Consider the following 20,367-nt stretch of genomic DNA (forward strand, 5'->3'; position numbering starts at 1 on the left):
TGAATACTTGTCAATTTCATTCAAAGTTTAATTGTATATCATTATAGTTAATCGGATTTATCATTAAAACCACTCGCGCGATAAAACGATGAACTGATTAGATTTCATGCTTTATTACGATATAAATATTGAAAGAACTGAAACTGATTAGTCCAGGTAAATTCCTAGCCCACAACACAGAGACGATTCCTTTTTTCATGTTAAACGAAACGAAACTTCTTTATTTATTTATCTCCTTGCCTCTATTCAGTTACAAGCAACACAGTCGCAACACGTGTTAGATTCAAATCGTTTTTATCACGTAAAACCTGGACTATTGGTGATGTTTTTCATCCTAGAACTCGCATTCATTCAACGCCTGATTCATTAACGGCTTATAAACCAGTGCGAAACAAACTACAAATCTTTCTTCTTATTCATCTTAATCCTGAAATCACTTTATTCAGATTAAGAGCGTAGAAACGTATTGAAAACCGTTCAATTTCCAAAGTTAAGTTCTCGTTGCCAGACAAAGAGGAGTTCTAGATGAGTAGTATGGACCTAGGGGGGAGGTGTTAAACAATGGGTTTCAGGTACTTCACTAATTCTATAGGAAATCGCGAGCTTTCGTTGCTTAGTGAACGAAAGCTTCATTAGGTAAATAGGTATCGTTTTTCATGTACCCGATGAAGCTACAATGCACTAACAGTACAGATTGAAAGCTCTTGATCAAATCAGGAGACCCAAAGTACCTGCTTTCTCGTTTAAGAGTTTAAAATCTTAATTGTTGCGGTTCCGATCAACCTCGGCAAAAAGTGGAAAACACTTCAAATCCGTTACAGAGCGCGAATGTATTGATTTGTTTCGTTTACTTCCGTTGCGATTCGAAGCACTCTCTGTTTACGACCGATTCTATGTGCTTCCTTGGTTACAACTATCACAGGCAATGAAACCATTAGACCTACAACCACGACGGCGGTTATTGGGACACGTTTCAGGTTTTAAAAAAATATCGTCATCAACGTAGACGATAATATTATGATAAATGATGCCTCGAAACTGAATATATTTGTCAGTCTCCCGTATCCATAGAAATACAAATCAGTAGTTAAATAAATAGTTAAATAAAATCCTTATTATTCTTTGAGCCCCTGGCGTGTGTACGCATTTTTCTTTGTAACTTATCTTGTATGTAATCAATGAATTCGTCAAATATACCATTTAAAAGCATCGATTTTGATTTGCAGGGACCACTTCTTTATAGGTCCTTGCAACAAAAGTGCATCCCGCAATCGCTGCCAAAATTGCCTTATATAGCAAGCATTATGGCCCATGGGCAATATTGCTCGAATATAAAAGGTAGAAATCTTTTCTCTGATTTTTTCCAGGTCTATCGGTGGTGATTTGCGAAAATGATTTACGGCGTGGACTGACGACGTTGACTTGTTCAGGAAACCGAACGTTGAAAATAGGAAACTATTTCTACGGTCGAATGAATGACGAGACGTGTCCCAGTGAGTTGATACGAACGACTAGTTGCTCTGCTCAACCGAGGCAGCTTATTAACACTCTGAACGAGTAAGTCACGTATGAGAATGTATATAGTTTTTCTCTTCAGCATCCTCGCTTGCCAGGGTTTGATTGTCGCCTGCTGAAGCTCACGCCAACAAAAACCCTGGCCGCAAACCCTACACTGGTCTACTGTGTCGCCTAAGATTGCTTGGGTGGACTAAATATCTAGCCAATCAGATGCGTTTTTAATCTTAAAATAGGGATTCTCCTTGTTATTCATTTGGTTGGTAAATTTCGTTTGATTTTTTTTTTAATGAGCGTCCCCTATAGACCCACCACACCCTGCCGGGAGTGAAACAGGGGGTTTGATTTTGAAATCGGAAATCGAAATGTAGATATGATAGTTGTGTGATCGGCGGTCGAGTTTACAGAATTTTTTGTTTAAATCGAAGCACATAATTGGCATGAAGTTTGCTCTATAAATATGCTACTACGCATCAGATTGGTAAGGTGCATTTCAGGGGTGATGGATCTACCACCTCAGTCATGCGCGGTATTTTGCCATCGTTGGGAAATAAAAATACCGACACATTTTAGAACATTGAAAAATTCTGAAAATTTATGGAGAACTCCGAATTTTAAACAAATTGCTTTATCAACTTATCAATCAACTATAGATCTCTTTACCTCATCTTTTAACTTTCATTCCTCGAAAATGGTTTTCAGTTTAAGACGAATGATAATGTAGAAAAAAAAATTATATAGATTTCTCAAATGTTTAAAACATTTCATTTTTTCTTTTATTGCGGGTACTTTATACCAGCCTCCGAGTAACATCAGCTTAAACGAGTTACAAATTTACTACTCAACAATGGAATGCTGGTTAGAGCGGTAGAGGATACTGAAGTGCGACTACTACTAGCGCACCTGGTGGATCGTCGAGTGCCACAGTAGCATTGTCGCCGGGACTTGATTCGAAATGCAAATACGCTTTTCCAAATTTTGTGTTTTCAGATGTCAGGGTAAAAGATCGTGTAAGCCAAGCATTCCCGGCTTGGCCGACCCGTGCCAGAACACTTACAAATACGTCGAGTTACAATACGACTGCGTTATCAACAACTGAAGATAATCAAACCACGTGATCTATTTCATCCAGAATGTACATATTGAGTAAAGACGTTTTTAGAGCTGAAATTGGTCCACTGTCTGACCATCCTCCCACGGCAGGGATTCGAACCTGATGGCATCGCTACACTCTGCCACGGCACACACCGTGGCAATCTAGATGCCATCAGGTTCGGATCCCTGCCGTGGAGGATGCTGTGTGACACACAGTCAGACCCGGTTAAGTCGTCGTTGTTAGGCTGATCATTTTGTCAGCGACTTTTCCAAATGATGACTTTAACTACTTAGAGAACTGAATATGTATCAAATGAAAATTGGGACGCAGATACGATTTCACTATTGTGGCGACTGATGACGCCGAGGCATCTACAATCTAAAGCAATCTAGAACTGCCACCTGCGTCGACAAATTCCGTGTTTTTAGATATCAAAATGTAGATATAATTGTCGTTGAAATAATATATTATAATGTTTTTTGCATCTTTAAATCCGTATCGCTAGTTCACCTCGGATAGGTTTTTGACTGGGGTCATTCATTCTACACTATCGCGACCGGCTCCCGGTGTAGCGTTTGACCCACAAGCTCAGCAGACGACCATAGATCAAAAAACTCCTCAGAAACTACATTCATAAGAAAATCGAAACTGCAATTAATCTCTTTTCACAATAGTTTATTTAGAATTTATCAATCATTCGTAAAAATAATTTGCCACAGGTTCCCGTAATTAGAACAAAAAATATTCCGTTATTTCAAGCGTAACAAAACGCATTAATATGCGAAACATTCACACAAAAAATCGATTTGCCTTTAACTTTTTCATTCAGCAAATCAAATGAAACCTTTAAGAACTCAGTTCATATTTCATTCTATGTTTTACATTGCCTATAACTTGTCCATTAGAGGTGTTACAATCGATTAGGGTAACTGAGTTCTATATACTCAATTAATTGACCGTTAAACAAGATAGCACCACTAGCGACACTGTTAAAGTGACTCTGGTTTATGACACAGCACCTATTAATGACTCAAATCTAATATTCCGGTACAGCATGGACGCTTTCTTACCCTAGTTTGGTGTTTAGTTATCAGAGATCCTTAGTTTAGTGAACACTGTATCTATAAATGGGCGTCACTTGTTCAAGTATAATCTAGAGCCGGCTTCAGCGACTGGGACGGTGCAATTGATATTTCATCACAGCGGACCCACAATCAGTAGAAGAGAGCAGTTCTAATTTTTCTGGCAGAATATCTTTGCCCCATATCTAATCAGATTCCGCTACTAGCAGCAGAGAGCCACCATTTTTGGTCGTGTGATGGAATTCTGTTTTAATGACGATGGTCATTACCAGAGGAAGACGCAAGCTTACAAAAACTAAAAACGTACGTTAGGAAGCGCTCTATCATCTACCTATTACCAAGAATACCAGTAGTAATTCTTCCTAATACTAACACGGCATCCGTAATATAACAACTTATATTCAATGTGGAATGTTTGTTCATCAATAATCAGAAAAAAAATCCATCGTCAAAAATTAAGAGATCTCGTAAATTTCGTCGGTCAAAAATAATTTGAAAATGCGAACATTTTTTTCCAGATAATTCTTTTCAACGCGTATAAACTCAAGTTTCAATCGAGCACCAATAAAGTAATAACGTACGGCTACGTAGAACATTATTGAGAATCTAAATCACAGCAAACTCATCGCGCTGATTTCATACAGCTAGAATCTACGTATAAATCATGTTGACTAGAATTATCACTTCAGTTCTTTATACATAACTTACGGTTGAAAGAAAAATAATTTGTTCGCTTAATCTCTGGATGCTATTTGAAATCCTTAAAATCGAATACCTTTGTTTCCCAGGCTCAAACATTGTACAGCAGACTGCTTGGACTCAGTTAGAACGGTTTAGCTGTTTTTTTAAATGAATTACATGAACGATCAAACGATCAAACTTGTACATCCTCCCTCGTCAGGATTTCGCACTTAACACATCAACTACATGGCCATCATGCTGTTTTAAATCTTAAAATATGGATTGTCTCATCGGTAGATTTGGTCAGAGTTTTGATTTTGGTGTGCCTTTTACAAACCCACGGGCATCAAGAGTCTACACGGACAGATTGGTTACTTTTTTTTTATATGGTTCGCTTTGCTGAGGAAGCCACTCAACACATCACAAGTATAATTTCAAATTCGAAGTGTGGGATTTCTTCATTTATCTACAGTTTACACGGATTATAGTGTTTATTCGACAACTAACATCACAAGTAGTTGGCACTTCAACAAATCAAAATATCAATTACTGTAACATGCATTAGCTGTCCTAGAGCATAGCAATTCACATAAAATAATTTCTGTTACTTTAGTCCTATGAGACCAATCTCGACAATCCAAGCATGAGTAGTTGTGAAATGTCCATATTAACTGAATAAAGTCGTTCATGCGTATGATGGTCGACTATGTACTGTCGAGATAGTGGAAAAACAAACTGTAGTTGGAATCCCTGCTGGTGGAGGATGTACTTAACCGGAATCTACTCTATCACAAATTGCTACAAAAAGCCTTGCAGCTCCGCTTTTTACAGGGCTGTAAGTGGTTGACATAACGCACGTTAAAATATCATCATCATCCGATATTTTACAAACAGTGATTTAGTATCTAACGTATTTTGCAACACGCCAAAAAATCATCACAAATAGCAAAATATTTCACTCTTTCTCCGAACGATTTAAAACATTGACACAATGTTCAATATAGGTAGACTCTATTCAAATTGTTTAAAAAAATTATTCCATTCATTCTAAAACACTTCCATTCGTTCAACAAATCACAAACAGTTAATAGAGAGTAGACTCAACTCCAAAATAGGTAAAGGTGGAACCTCCAAAATCAATGATCCTACATGATCCGACATTGTGTCATAAAATTCTAAAAGATTCCATCTACTGGTTCAGCCTGTATCTTGTACACAAGAATAGCTATTCAAAAGAACACAAATGGCCGCCAGTCAGCCATCTTGAAAGGTGAAAGATCCAAAATCAATGGGGTTCTTCGCTACATGATCTGACAACTTGTCATAAATTTCTGAAAGATTCCATCCACTGGTTCGCAGCCTGTATCTTGTACACAAGAAACGCCGGATGGATGGTTAAGTCTCCCTCCCACAGAGTGATGGGGACAATGAACATTCTGTCTACAGGGCCAGCGACGAGGCAATCTACTCTTGAGGTAAGCGCAGTCTACTCTATATTATAAATAGTCTATTGTACATCACTAAACATCGCAGCAAAAATAAACTTTGTTTGAATATGACCTCGGCTGAGAACTGAAACGGCCTTGTGAGCTGTGACACTTCTCTATAAGGTATAGTTCAAAATAACAAAGCGTTATCCCTTCACCTGGTTACAATCAACATCTAGAGGTAGGTAGGCAGCATTGCCTATTTATATCAGAATTCTTGAAACCAGTTCCACAGATCTGAGTTCCGAAATGTTAACTGTACAGTCAAACATCAATCTTCAGATCTGTGGAACTGGATTTTGTGAAGTCTATCCATTTATATACAAAATTCTCTCATTGGTCTTAACATGAAATGCGTGAGAAGTTGACGATTACATCTTACAAAATAAATAATCGGTTTTGTAATTAAATTATCAATTATTTACAAACATATACATGGAATGTCACCATCACAAATCTAAAACGAATGTTTTGTATTTAGTCTGCTTTTCATGGATGAAATAACACGCGCAAAATTAAGGATCAAAAACGACTGGAGATTCTCGATATTAGAACTGTGAACCCGATAAGAGTTTAGAATTCCCTCGTACCAGTAAGAGGTTCAACTTTGAGTTTGAAATCCAATCATCTTCATTCCGAATCGAGACTTTTAACCACTTCAACCGAGTCGAATCATCGTGATACAAACTAAATTTTACGAGTTACTTACTGGGGCGGATCGAGACAAGAGCATAAGGAGCATGCACACCTGATGCAATTTACCTTGTGCCCTTTTCAAAATACAATTGCAATATTTTTCAGGGCTATTTTCCACCCACAACGAATAAGACAGCAGTCGACAAGATTAAGCTCACATTTTCTTGAATGTCCCGTAAGTGCATAAAAATTGCACGCAAACTTTTCAAACACTTGTTTTGGCTGCGTGGATACTTAACTTCCCCTTTTCAGTATATATGCCTTTTTCGTCTGTTTGTGCTCCTGTCAAAGTCTGCCCGTGGATCCGTACCCGACTTTTGTTCTTAAGCACTGGGCCACAATACGAACGAACTATAAATCACTGTACGGTGTAAATACTGAGCATTTCAACGAATAAATTCTAACAATTGAAAACAATTTACATAATCCCGTCCGATCATCAAACGATCAATGGTTTCCCGCGAGTTCGTTGCGTCGTCGTGTTAACACTATTATTCGGACGACTTCGCCAAATTTTACGCTTCAAAGCGACCACCTGAAATATGAAGGAAAAACTCTAGAAACGTTTCACAACATTTCGTTTCCGAAGCCAAAGTCAAGAATGATATAGAAATGCCACGATTGATGGGAAATATCTTGTTAATTTTCTTACACAGGATGATGGCCACTTTTATTAGAGTTTTCTGCTGCTTTCTCCTAATTATTTTTCCGGAATAATTTCCTCATTTGCTTTGGTTAATTGATATTAGAATTATTGGATCAGGGAGTCGTTTGATGAAGTGTTTAATCTATTCATCTCCCCAAATGAATAAATAGTTTCTTGAATTACATGGATCAAATTGTTTATTCGACATTTGTTGAGTTTCAACAGAAACAACTATTGAAACAACTTGACAACGCGCTGCGCGCTGTTTAATGCTTACCTGATTATTGCAGAACGTTAAAATTGAGACTAGGATGAGAAAGGCGACGGCGACATACATCAAATTACGAAGCCACTTGCGATCGCGTTTCCTGAAATATAATGAGAATATTTATTCCAATTCACATCGAGAACAAGGCCGCTGCGGAGAAACAAGGTATCATTTTTCTTTAGCCTTAAAACTGGCCTTCAAAACATCCAAACCGCGGGGAAAAACTTCTTCACATACGAATAAATCATGAATTGACGAATAGATTTACAACTAATCTTCCGAATGTGGAGGTGCCGTGTAAACAGGTAGAACTCGTAGGTCAACTGATTATATCAGAATTATGAATTCCTACTAGTGCATAGTAGCTTCATCGGGTCATAAGTTAAAACAGTTGCTACCACCCTTCTTCACCAGAAATATTTCTAGAATTTTTAAATTAACTTTTCAGTCTTTCAACAATTGTCGGATTTCACATTCATTGTTTCATCGTATTGCAATCTTACCATTGTTGCAGTTCATCCATGTGTAGAAATCGATTGCGATAAGACGAACCGATTTCGAATTGCGACCGAACCGGAAACAACGACTCGTAAAAATCGTGTAAAACTGCTTTCACCTGAAATAGAAATTTGAATTCGTAACGAGTGCTAAATCTTAAATCAAAATGTGTAATACTCAATTGTAGTGAGAGGGGAAAATAACACAATATCCGTGTACGATGAATATATGTCAGAAATCCCACAATAAATTCAGCTAAAACGAGAAACTTGAATAGAAAGTATTTATATTTGCGCAATTGTAGTGCTCGGTTTAAGTCAGGGATTAATTTAGAGAATGGTCTGGGGTCCGGACCTCTACTTTCCCATTCAGGCTCCCCTTTTGTCATGACAAAGATCTTTATAACCTGTAAATTTGATTTCTGTAATTTTGATATCTAACAACGAGGGTGGAATCCCGATAATAGCCCCTAGATGATGCCCTGTACGCCTTAGGTAAGTGGCCACCCTAGATTGAATTCTACACTGGCATATTTGTCATGGCGTACTTGCTGTTATTGTATGCAGTGGGCCTATAGAGACTACTGCGGAACAGAGCCTTGATTCTATTCTCGTTCAACTCACTTACCGTCTGAGCACCTTCCGTACCATGTTTAATATTGTCATTTAAACATATAAACTTTCTGCAAAATTGAAAAATGGAATTTTTTTTCATTTCAAAACGATAGCTTTAAATGAGGAAATATGTGTAAAAGCGTACGATCATACTTCGGATTTTTACGAATGTCGTCCAACTGAGTTATGACCTTCGATACGTTCGAATGAATCATTTTAAATGCGTTCTCGGAATCATCTAAAATCTCATATCTGAAATTCAAAAGCATATGTAACGCTACGAAAGGGGACCCGGTTTCACAGTTCTGGGTCGAGTAGGTATAGACGAAAATGTGAATAGGGAAAATATAGGCGTAAACCGCGTTGCCACACTTTACAAACACTTACTGATATTGATTTTCAGTGAGGAAACTCTTACTCATTAAATCAATCAATGGTTCGCAGTAAAGCACGATAGATAAGGTCACTTGAGGCTAAAAACAGATACCGGTACAAAATACAACAAATTATCATGGAGTGCTTATCCCAGGATGCAGATTAGGAGGTCCTTAAGTTGTCTTAAGATGCAGACTGGCAGTAGCTGTCCCAGAAACAGACTACCGGTAGCAGTAACTGTGTGGTAGGATGCCGACTAGGGTCAACCATCCTAAGACACAAACTCAGACCTAAAATCGTTGATCGTAGTAGTTTTTGCCAAAAATAAAGGTAATCTGACATCAAAAATAGTAGTTTAACTGAAAATGAACTAGAAATCATTCTGATTTTTAGTGTATTTTGATATTTTTGGTATCAGTTGAGCTTTTCAAGAGAGTAGAAACTGTAAAAGACAAGGATTTACTAAAGCATGAATGCCATTAATCACTGATTCATAGATCGAATTCATATTCACCAGGTTTTTGTCGTAATATTCCTCTCTATATTCAGACGGCACATAGTTCGAACGTCCGGTCTGATTCAACTGCGACTGAGAACACGTTTTTATTATCGACTCCATCGACGTTAACTTCTAATAAATACAAATAAACAAACATCGGGTTTTACTTGAACAGATGAAAAAATAATTTCATATACTACTGGGATGATGTAGTTAACTATCTGTATAACTGCAGTTAACTTCCCTTACTCGATGGCTTGGCGACGGTAGATATTTTACTGAGTTGAGCTATAAACTGGATAGCGCATTAAGAATCAATGAAATACGTAGGTTTTCGGAAGTTAAATTCCCCCAAACATGAGTGAGATTAACCATGTTGGCAAATAACGGAGTAAGGAGGGCTACTGTAGTTAAAACCAATCCAAGTCCAATTCCACAGTCCAGTTTGTGAGTTAAGAGTTAGTTAAGAGTTAACTCTTGAGTTTAAATTACTGGTAGTTCATTTTCGATGAGTTAACTCACAACTTGATCCTGGAACTTGATCAACTTGGAACTGGATCCTGGGGGCCAGTTATCTTTAATCAGTTTTTGAGCAAATGGCCCTAGGTTGATACATTAAGGAATTATAGCATACATGTACCAAGTATTTTGAACTTACCGTCGAATCAAGGGGCAGTTCGTATAATTTTGTTGCTAATGTTCGCAATTCTCGATCGGACAAAACTCTGCGTGATAAAATATGGTTTTTAAGATACTGAAATTTGACTTCCAGAGTCGCAGTAGTTTAAACAAGAATGCGGCGTTTATTTACCCGGAATGGTCTGTATCCATGTCGCGGAAAATCTTATTGACCGTCAGATTTTTCGGTTGACTCATTAGAAAGTAGAAATAAGCGAACGAATATTGCATGTCACGCGACGTGCGAACTCGATGCGACGACGTCTCCGCCCAATCTGCTGCAAATCTGGAAATACAAACATCATCAAACAATCATCTATAAACTGAATTTGAAGATTTGCTTTCCATTTCAACTAAATGCAATTGTCATGAAACTTGAACTCAATACCAACTAGAATGGAGGGGCAAGAAATTGAAAGTAACCAACATATTGCATACTTAATAAACAGAGAGTTTACTTAATTGTTCACTGACTTAAAAATTGTTGGTGCAAGTTCAGAATAGCTCAACTCTCAGTAACACCTTAGTTTCATAGAAAAGAAATACATCAAGAATTGCAGGCCGTATCGTGCTAACAAGAAATTCTAGATGGCTGTCCTGGCAGCCATATTTTCATTAGGGGTGGAATCTCTGCTCCAATCACTAAGATTCATGGAAATCCAACTAGAAAAGCAACAATTCTTAAGAAATTTCAACTTTCCTTTAGACCAATTGTCAATAAGAATTAGGCATACCAAACACTCTGACTAGAGAACATATTCATTTAACGCCTCATATGTTCAACAAATAAAGATGAGAATTGAATACTAACTGTTTCTGTAACGCTGTCATCACGTGTCTGTCAATCATATGCGGCATGTGGGCGGGAACTTTACGATTCGTATAACCGAACGCTTTGTTGTAGACTTTGTTGACGTGTCGCAGTGAATCGGCGTACGTATCCAGTAACCTACGTCTGCCTCCTACTCTTTTCATCTCATACGCAGCTCGCCGGTTTTCAAACAACTCTTTTTTCTGCGGAAAGCAAAAATAGAAAGCAACTTTTATTTGACTTCCCTATTCCCTGAAATGCGCGTTATTTTCCCTGATATGACTGGATCTACCAAGAATCCGATCAATTAACACAGTAAAACATGTAAAACAGACGGAAACTGTTGATTTTTTAAACTGTCCTCAACAAATTAACCTGACTTTTCCCTGATTTTTAGCTTTTTACAAAATTCCCTGATATTTCCCTGATTTTTTTAAAGAAAAGAACATTCCCTGATATTTCCCTGATTTCCTTGAAATTCTAGACTCTAGTATTGAGCAACACGGCTAATACAGCCCGGATCCACGCCTCGTTCAACCAGATCCTTTAAATTAATATAACTGATTTACCTGTTGTAGCTGATCGAATACATGTCGTCTCTCCCACGGTAGAAATCCACTCTCATCAAAACTGTTCAATTTCCGCATCGACGCTTTTCCCACGCTGCTTGCATTCGAAGACCGCGGTACAGCTTTATCAACGTGTTCGTCGATTTTCTGCGTTTCGCTCGAATCTAATTTTTCTACTTTCATATTGGGTAAATCAACAGGACCATCTTTCGTTCGATTCTGTAAACCATCTGCCGCCTCAACGACCTCATTTCCTTTTCGAAGTTTACCAACATCTTCTTGCTGAGGCGCCTTCTTACTTTCAACTAACTTTTCATCATCGGCATTATCCCGCAACACCTCATCTTTAACTTCGTTTTCTTGCTCGAGAATTTTAATCTTATTTCGCTCGACGTCTTTAAAATACTGCCTGAATTTATCGTCGTTGACCGCGACGGAATCGCGTAGATTCCCTTCTTTCGACGATGAATTTTTCACCAGTGTCGTCGAATTCTTAGATGTCGCTGGTTTTAGCTCAGGTTGCTTGCCGACCTTTTTCAAATCGCTCACAAACAACGTCCAAAGTTCGTTAGCCTTCTTTTGATAGCCTTGTTTTGTCAATACATCTGAAAAAGAGCGCATGAATATAACCTAATCTTTCATAATTTCAATATCCAAAAACGAAAAAAATTTTGATCATGTACCATTTTTGAGATCATCGCGAAGATCGTTGAATTTCTGTTGAACAGTCGGAGGTAGCTGGTACGAGTCTAGATCAGCTGGAACTGGTACTATATCCAAAACTGCTTTCCTGGAACGTGGCTGAGCTTTTCTACAAATAAAAATAGACTGCAGTATTTCCACAGTTGTCAGGAAAATAAACTTATTTCTGCAATCTAATAGAGAGAGTCTGTCGAACTGTGGATCCAGGAGAGTATTATGTGGAACTGTGGATCCAGGAAAGTATGTGGAACCAGGAGAGTATGTGGAACCAAGTCGTAGTATGTTGAATTGATGGTAATCCTACCTATTAGATATTGGAATGTCCGTAAATTTAAACTCCTCCGATGTGTTCACAGGTAATTTCACAGCAATCTTAATTGTGGGTTTCTTAGTAACCGGTGCAGCAGTCGCAGGCTTCACCTTAGTATTGGCATTGATCGTCAGTTTCACCTAGAAAATAGTACGGAAACACTACAAGCTAACCTGGCAGATCCAAACTAACTGGAATCCTCAATGGCTAAAGAAGAATGGAAAGCTGGAGTGGATTGAGGGGCAAATTCTGAAGAACTTGGTAGATACCGAAAGGGCACTTGACAGAATGAAAAGGGCACTTAATAAATTTGATGGACTTGCACAAGTCTCACAAGTCCCTGGATGCAGCCCTGTAAAAGCACCTCATCACATTCAGATACTAAAGTGACCGTAAGTGTCTCAGATACTTACAACTAAATCTTTTCCCTGCTCATTTTTACCGTTGAATTCAAACGGTAGTTTTACGTCGGTGTAGTTCTCGTGAAGCAGAACGTGGAATGTTTTATGTTTTTGAGTCAGCGTCGCCGAACGAATCATCTCCGATTCGTTATACTTGCCGACATTAATCGTTCCGTTCGTTCCGAACAGCGACGACAGGTCGATCACAGCGACCATTTCACCCGGCGGGAATATCAGCGTGGTTGGGTTCGTCGAGACGTTCGCGCGATATAACTGGTCGAAGTTCGAAGTGCCGCAATCACCGGCGTCGAATCCGCACGATCTAACGTTACAAGCCTGAAAAATATCATAGGTAACATTTTCGTGAAAAGGTAGATTCTCCGAAATATGAATAGCGAACATTTCTATCAGGTTAACAGATTACACTATTGCTAGGTAGAGTGTAGAAGAGAATTCTAGAATTGGTAGAGACCAATCGAAACTGGCGAAGAAACACTTGCTATTCAATCTTATGTTTCTTAGTAAAGAAGGATGGTCTGTAATATGAATAGTGCTTTTTATAGATGACAGAAGAGATACACACTAGCAGACTTTTTGAAATATGCCAATAGTAGTGAAGTAGTGATCCTTAGACAGGGTCCGATCTAAGGAATGAAAGCCACTTGCCCGGGGTGGGGGGGGGGGGTGCAAGCATATTTGAAATTTTGCTTGCACCCTCCAAAAGCTACTTGCCCTACACAGGCAGTCCGAGTGGGAAAAAAGCTTTGTGACATAAAATTGCACTAGCTGGGGGGGGACAAGTGATAATGACAACCTACTTGCCCTGATGAGAATATACTTGTCCCGGGCAATCGGACAAGTGCTTAAATCAGACCCTGGTAGATGTAGAATTCGTGAAAGGCAGATAAATTTGCGCGCAGGAATAGTTGGTTGAATAGAATATACGTACCTGATCGCAATATTTATCAGCCAACCAGTTATTAGCACATCCAGATGTACAATACACTACGAATATAGCAAATATAAACGGAGAGATAGAGAGTGCAGATAATCAGAGCAAAATTGTTCAGCATTTTTGAAGTGTGCTGACAAGATGATATTCCTTTTCTATTGACCTTATTGATATTGACATTGTCAAAATATTTTTGATTAAGGCAATAAACAGTTGATAATCAGCAAAACCTGCAGTTGATGATATAAACAGTTTATTCTGATAGTTTGGAAGTTAAACTGTCATATTCGTTTCTGTAATGAAGTTTAGTCAAAACTTCGAAACTGTCTGGATAAACTGTTATATCAACATCTGTGGGTTTCGCTCATTAGGTTTGAAATACTGAAATACTTGATATCAGTCTACCAGTCAAATAAACAGTTAAGTATAAATACATGTAGCTGAATAAGCAGTTAGTTCACACTGAGATAACGTAGATAGCTGTGACCGGCATCAACTCACTTTTTTGAGCCGCGTGGGCCCAGTTCTGCCCGAAACCGCCCGCGCCGATGTGTTGACCGATGAGTCCGGTACCCGGCTTGTTACCGAGGCAATCTCCGCCGTCCCAATCGCAGTCCGACGTGTTACACGACTTGTCGCAGTATCCGTCGCGGATCCAGTTCGCCGGACATCCGTCGTGACAATTCGGAACCGGCCACGTCAGGTATACCTACAAATACACATTGTTTCATTAGTCATCCATACAATGTAAAAAGGTAATGTAGACCTCGATGAGTATTTTATCAATTCTATGAAATCTTGGAAAAAGTTTTTAATGAATGACTCCTAGTGACCTCAAACACCCATAAATAGACTGAAGATATTCTCAGCGGTAACTGTTTGTTGTCAAGAGGTTCTTCGTGCAAATCATCAAGAGGAAGAACAAGACACAAAATATCTCCAAGACACAAAGACACAGAAGTTCCCCGAGATTTTCCCTGATTTATAACAGATCAGTCAGAATTCTCCCGTAAGAATCTGTAAGAACCCTGCAACCTCAAGAACAAGACACAAAAAAATTTCCCTAAGACTTTTCCGTGATCTTTAGCAGAATAAATCCCCCGTAAGAATCCGTAAGAACCCTGAAACCTCGGTACTCATACCTTTTGTCCGCGAGCTTGCGTATAGAAATCATCAGGCCACACTTCCTTACCGAACAACACGTCGTCGTTCATGTAGATGAATTTATCGGATAATCCGGGAATCCGATGAATATGACTCTCGATCGCCGGTGAACTGAACGTCGGTAAATGACTACGATTGGTGAATATCTCCTGAAATAAAATAATATCAACGCAAAGTGTAAGCAGCATAGTAGCTTCAGTTTTCACAGGGTGCTGCCGCTTTCATGTGACATGCCTTTTCCCCCTGACTCCCTGACACGCATGTTGTTTTCCCTGACTAAGTCAGACTTGATCTGCTAAGAATCCAATCAATCAACTGTGTCAAATATGTAAACTATAGACAGTAACTGTTTGATTTCAAGCACCATCTAGCGATCTCAACAAATTTCCCTGACTTTTCTCTGATTTTTAGCTTTTTTTTATGAAATTCCCAGACTTTTTTAAGAAAAGAAATCTCCCTGACATTTCCTTCAAGTGGCCACCCTATTAAAGCTAAAATAGATAAACAAAACTAGTATGAAGACTAAGGTGAGGCATCTTACCCCTTAAAATATATACACCCTTGAAGGAAGCTGCCTACCTCATGCGTAATCAAACTGATTCGTGGATTCTCCAAGTCTAACCAGTACGGTATCTGACCGTTCGTAACGATGTAAATATGTCGAACCCACGGCGCGAATTTCTCCACGGATCGCAGCGAATATCGCAATTCCTGTAAACAAACAGATACAACACGTCATACCGTATTGTTATATCAAGAATGACGCTTCATCGAAATCATTACTCACTTCATTGTCTTCAAAACGATGCGACGCGATATCATCGGAAACAGCATTCTAAACAAATATTCAAATACAATTATTTAATACAGTAATAATACTACAGTAACAATACGCTTAATTCAGTTCATTTTTTGATTTGATCAAAATATGGTTAAAACTGATCTGAATTAAGTTAAGTGGGGGTCGACTGTAGAAACAAATTAGGACAAGGATCCACGAAGTTATTGCAGACCTGACAGTGTGACTACCCGATATCTTAAATTGTAGTAGTTTTCACAAATATGACCTCAATAAAAGTAGTTAAATTGAAAATGAACTAGAAATTATTCTAATTTTTAGTGTATTTTGACATTTTTTGAAGTAATTAAGCTCTAAACGAGTGGAAACTACTCTCAAATAGTGGTCATAGTCAGGTTTGTCATTGGTTTAGAGTTGAACTATTTCAACTCAAAACACACCTTACCTATGATTTGGGAAATATCTCGCCCAGTTCTTTATTGCTTACCGTCTGTAGTTCCCACACCAAATTAGCCGCGTTCATAGTCGGTTGTTTTCCGTCAATCGTGAAGTTGCGATCGTCTAAAATTGTGTTCAGATCGGTTTTCTTCGCGATATAAAGTAACGAAACTCCTTTCTCTACAACCATTTCAACCTGTCAAATAATGAATATCTTAATGTTTTAGAAATCTCCAACTGAAACAGTTCATTCACATACACTTATATCTATCTCAACTATAGCCCTTATGACGATATCAACTTGAAGTATTGCCAAAAGGCCTTCATCGAATGAGGTAGCATCGAGACGCTGTTAAATCAAATAATTCAAGATTAACAATATATCTCCAAACAAAGGAAACATATTGTTAAACACTCAAATAACTAGGCCACACGATGTCCTCTCTAGCAAAGTTGAAATAGACATTGCAATAAATGACCAATTCACAAATCTTCATGTGTATACCTCAGTAATGCTGTCTTTATATTTTTTCGGTAGTTTTTCGCGTAGTTGTTCAGTGTTGTATTTATTTTGAAGGTCGGACATCATGATTATATCGTGCAGCAGGAAACTATGACGAACCGTCCAATCACTAGTCTACAGAAAAATAAATTACATGGTTGAGAGTTCGGTTCACTGAAAATTCATAACATCACCAGTTATAAATCTAAATGTCAACAGTTTATTGACACAAATATTTTCGGGATCATTTTCCCCTCATCAGGTCACATACCAATCAAATAGATAGAACTACAGATTTATATAGATTAAGGGTTATTACCAACAAGCGCTTGAATAACAATATTTGAATACATTAAGGATTGGTTTAGTCAGGACTTTATAGAGCTTTAATAAACAGGGACTCAGTAATTCTATAATCCAAGGCATAGGAGCCTTTGTCTAAAATTTTGAAAATACTAAGATTAAATGCTATCATGAGACTGATGAATCACATTACTCCCAAACAGGAATTTTAACCTGATGGCAATATTGAGACTACGCCACGTTCCTCCCTCACAGGGATTCGAACCTGATGACATCATGAGACTCTGCCTCACATTCCCTCCTCAGAGAGACTGAATGCTATCATGAGACCCTTCCACACATTCCCCCCTCACAGAGACTGAATGCTATCATGAGACCCTTCCACACATTCCCCCCTCACAGAGACTGAATGCTATCATGAGACCCTTCCACACATTCCCCCCTCACAGAGACTGAATGCTATCATGAGACCCTTCCACACATTCCCCCCTCACAGAGACTGAATGCTATCATGAGACCCTTCCACACATTCCCCCCTCACAGAGACTGAATGCTATCATGAGACCCTTCCACACATTCCCCCCTCACAGAGACTGAATGCTATCATGAGACCCTTCCACACATTCCCCCCTCACAGAGACTGAATGCTATCATGAGACCCTTCCACACATTCCCCCCTCACAGAGACTGAATGCTATCATGAGACCCTTCCACACATTCCCCCTCACAGGAATTACAACACCTGATGCCCCCTGAAGCAGTACTTACTAAAAATGCGCGTTTGATTGTGTGATTTTTTCCATTCAGTATAATTGAACTGAGTTTCAATAATTCATTCACTACAAAATTAAAACGCAGCATCATAAAAACCAGTGAAATATGATCGAGTCAAAATCAGACGAATTCTAAAACAACTGCTACCGACCGTCATCGAAATTTTTGAAAGAGACGACTGAATTGTTGCCGACGTCTTCGCGATTCGCGGCGAAAACACTCGTCGATCCGTGAAACAGTCCGTGAAACGTTGCCAGTTTCTTGGCGTCGACGCCGGAGTCGAGATTCGGGTGAAGTACGATCATCTTAGCGGGAACGCATTGAGTGAATTTACATCGATCTTCTTCGCTCTTCGGCGTTTGAGTCCTACATACAGATAAAGAGATTGTAACCTGATGAATAACTGTTTGTGAAAGCAAAACCCCAATCTGGAGAAAAAAACAATTATCTAACTCTTTCAGTGCGTCTACCGGTACACGCATGATGATGTAATACACTGCTTTTGCACTGATTTATAATAAATCAGTGAGGGACTTTGCTAGTACACCAAATTACGGTGTATTGATGTTATTAGTATTTAGTTTTTATCAAACAGTGAAATATTAGTAACTAGTAGTGATACACCGCACTATGGTGTAGACGCATCATAGAGGTATGTCGTTTTTCAACACACTGGGGTGGAATATTTTTTTGGATTTTTATTATCTCCAGCATATTAGGGTTTTTTACCCCTTCAATTTTGATTGCCTGAATTTTAGGTTATTTAAGGAATTTAAGAACCCGTGGGGAAACCCTGATTCTGCACTAGGCAACAAACATTGTTCGAAGCTATGATCGGAACTTCATCGGTACGTTGAATAAAATCCAGACCAATTACTATTTGGGCGGACTCTGTTTTATTATACGCACGTAGTTTCATTCACCTCGCGTTCGAGGTCGTGTTGAAGTTTTCGTAATTCGGCCAACAATCGCGGATCCGTACCGTTTACCCACGTGTATACTATATCTATAGGAACCGGAAGACATAGTCTGAAACAAAAACCAAGATACGTCTTTTAGTTAATTATTTCATAGCCAGCTTCCGACACCGATATCAAATAAATGAATTACCCATATTCATTTTAGGCCTATGTATAAAGCCATAAGGGTTGAGATTAGACAAAATCCAAAACAGTCTTACAATTTACTAGGTCTACTAGTTAATGAGTTCATCCTGGAGCTTTTCAGGACTAAGGAACAAAATAAATTTGGCATCTAGTTCGAAGTGGCCTAGGCATGAATTTTTTTGAAACGATCTTCGTGACTTGCCGCGTAAATCTGAACTCAGCTATCATATAGGTGAATTATCAACATGTTTATTTTAGGCCTATGCTGAAAGCTCAATTTTTTTTAGAGGTTTAAGTTCAGACTGCACTGGTCAATAGGTCCTAAAGGCTTAGGCTTAAATCTAGAACTGATCAATGAAAAAAGCTTCAGATTCAGAAATCAGAACTGTACATATGTTTACTAATATAAGGCCTAAGTTCACATCCTTTGAGCAAACCAATACAAATCTGATCATATGACAGACTTGCTTTGTGCCATACAACGATACATGTAACATGGTAACATCTGGAGCAGTATCGAAATTCAATTAACTACACTTGGATTCATGATACAATTCACGACAATACAAAGAACCACAGTTTTCAATTTTTACAATCTTCTAATATATAATAATTGTAACAACGCCGCGTAAGGAGTTTTAAATGCGTTAAATATTAATTATACCTTTTCTGGAATGATTTTCCGAGAATGTTATCACTGAATGAATTAAATACAGCTGCGTATTTATCACGACTCCATTCAATCGTCATCTACAAAATATATATACATATATATATATATACAATTACTTAAACACTATATGTAAACAGGCAGATTTTATAGTATTGTCGACGTGGCAGGCCTACAAGCCACCTGACAGTCTTATCAGATTTGTACAGGCTGCTTCTGTAATTGTAGTACTGCTTGTTTTGAAGTGAGATATTTTGCCACCTTTAATAAACCTGAATCATTCAGAATGGAATTAACAAGTGCACATCTGTATTTCCAGCAGACAAGAGGGGAAGGACGCCTCAAATAAAATTCAATAAAGTCCATGTTTCTCTCTTCAATTCTGCCTGGTTCTGCCATTGACATTCTCTACCACTAAATCAACCCCTGTTATCATGAACCCTCTGCTGAGCGACAGCGAACCCGTAAATCTCAAGTCAATATCGAAATATAATTAATTGAATTTATGTTGACATTTACCTCTCCGAATTGAAATGCCGAGATAAGAAGAATGAATAAACCGACAATCACCACAAATATACCATAACGATGAGATAATACATCGTAGGTTTGTCTCTGCAAAAGTTTGCACAATGTCGAATACATAATTGCGTCCAATTTTCCGAATTTTGGTTAGAAAAATGCAAAAAGCCGACGACTCCACGTAAACGTCATGGGCGCTGCCATGTTGG

General features: G+C 38.4%; 1 protein-coding gene across 1 annotated transcript; it reads right to left on the reverse strand.

The window, feature by feature from the left end:
• Positions 1 to 3,315: 3,315 nt before the first annotated feature.
• On the reverse strand, positions 3,316 to 20,361 carry LOC141912880 (N-acetylglucosamine-1-phosphotransferase subunits alpha/beta-like). Its single transcript, XM_074804301.1, has 26 exons — positions 20,156 to 20,361; positions 19,631 to 19,716; positions 18,770 to 18,889; positions 18,012 to 18,226; positions 17,855 to 17,925; positions 16,787 to 16,918; positions 16,331 to 16,477; positions 15,832 to 15,879; positions 15,624 to 15,755; positions 15,023 to 15,193; positions 14,382 to 14,589; positions 13,878 to 13,933; positions 12,941 to 13,264; positions 12,522 to 12,667; positions 12,199 to 12,326; positions 11,516 to 12,120; positions 10,947 to 11,149; positions 10,269 to 10,421; positions 10,116 to 10,182; positions 9,473 to 9,589; positions 8,971 to 9,056; positions 8,737 to 8,835; positions 8,597 to 8,651; positions 7,975 to 8,087; positions 7,481 to 7,571; positions 3,316 to 7,092 (listed from the first exon to the last, which is right to left on the reverse strand). The coding sequence occupies exons 1-26, from the start codon at positions 20,279 to 20,281 to the stop codon at positions 6,997 to 6,999; spliced, it is 3,795 nt and encodes a 1,264-aa protein (XP_074660402.1). The 5' UTR covers positions 20,282 to 20,361; the 3' UTR covers positions 3,316 to 6,996.
• Between the last annotated feature and the right edge of the window lie 6 nt (positions 20,362 to 20,367).

Source organism: Tubulanus polymorphus, chromosome 11, assembly GCF_964204645.1.
Source record: "Tubulanus polymorphus chromosome 11, tnTubPoly1.2, whole genome shotgun sequence".
Classification (NCBI taxonomy): domain Eukaryota; kingdom Metazoa; phylum Nemertea; class Palaeonemertea; order Tubulaniformes; family Tubulanidae; genus Tubulanus; species Tubulanus polymorphus.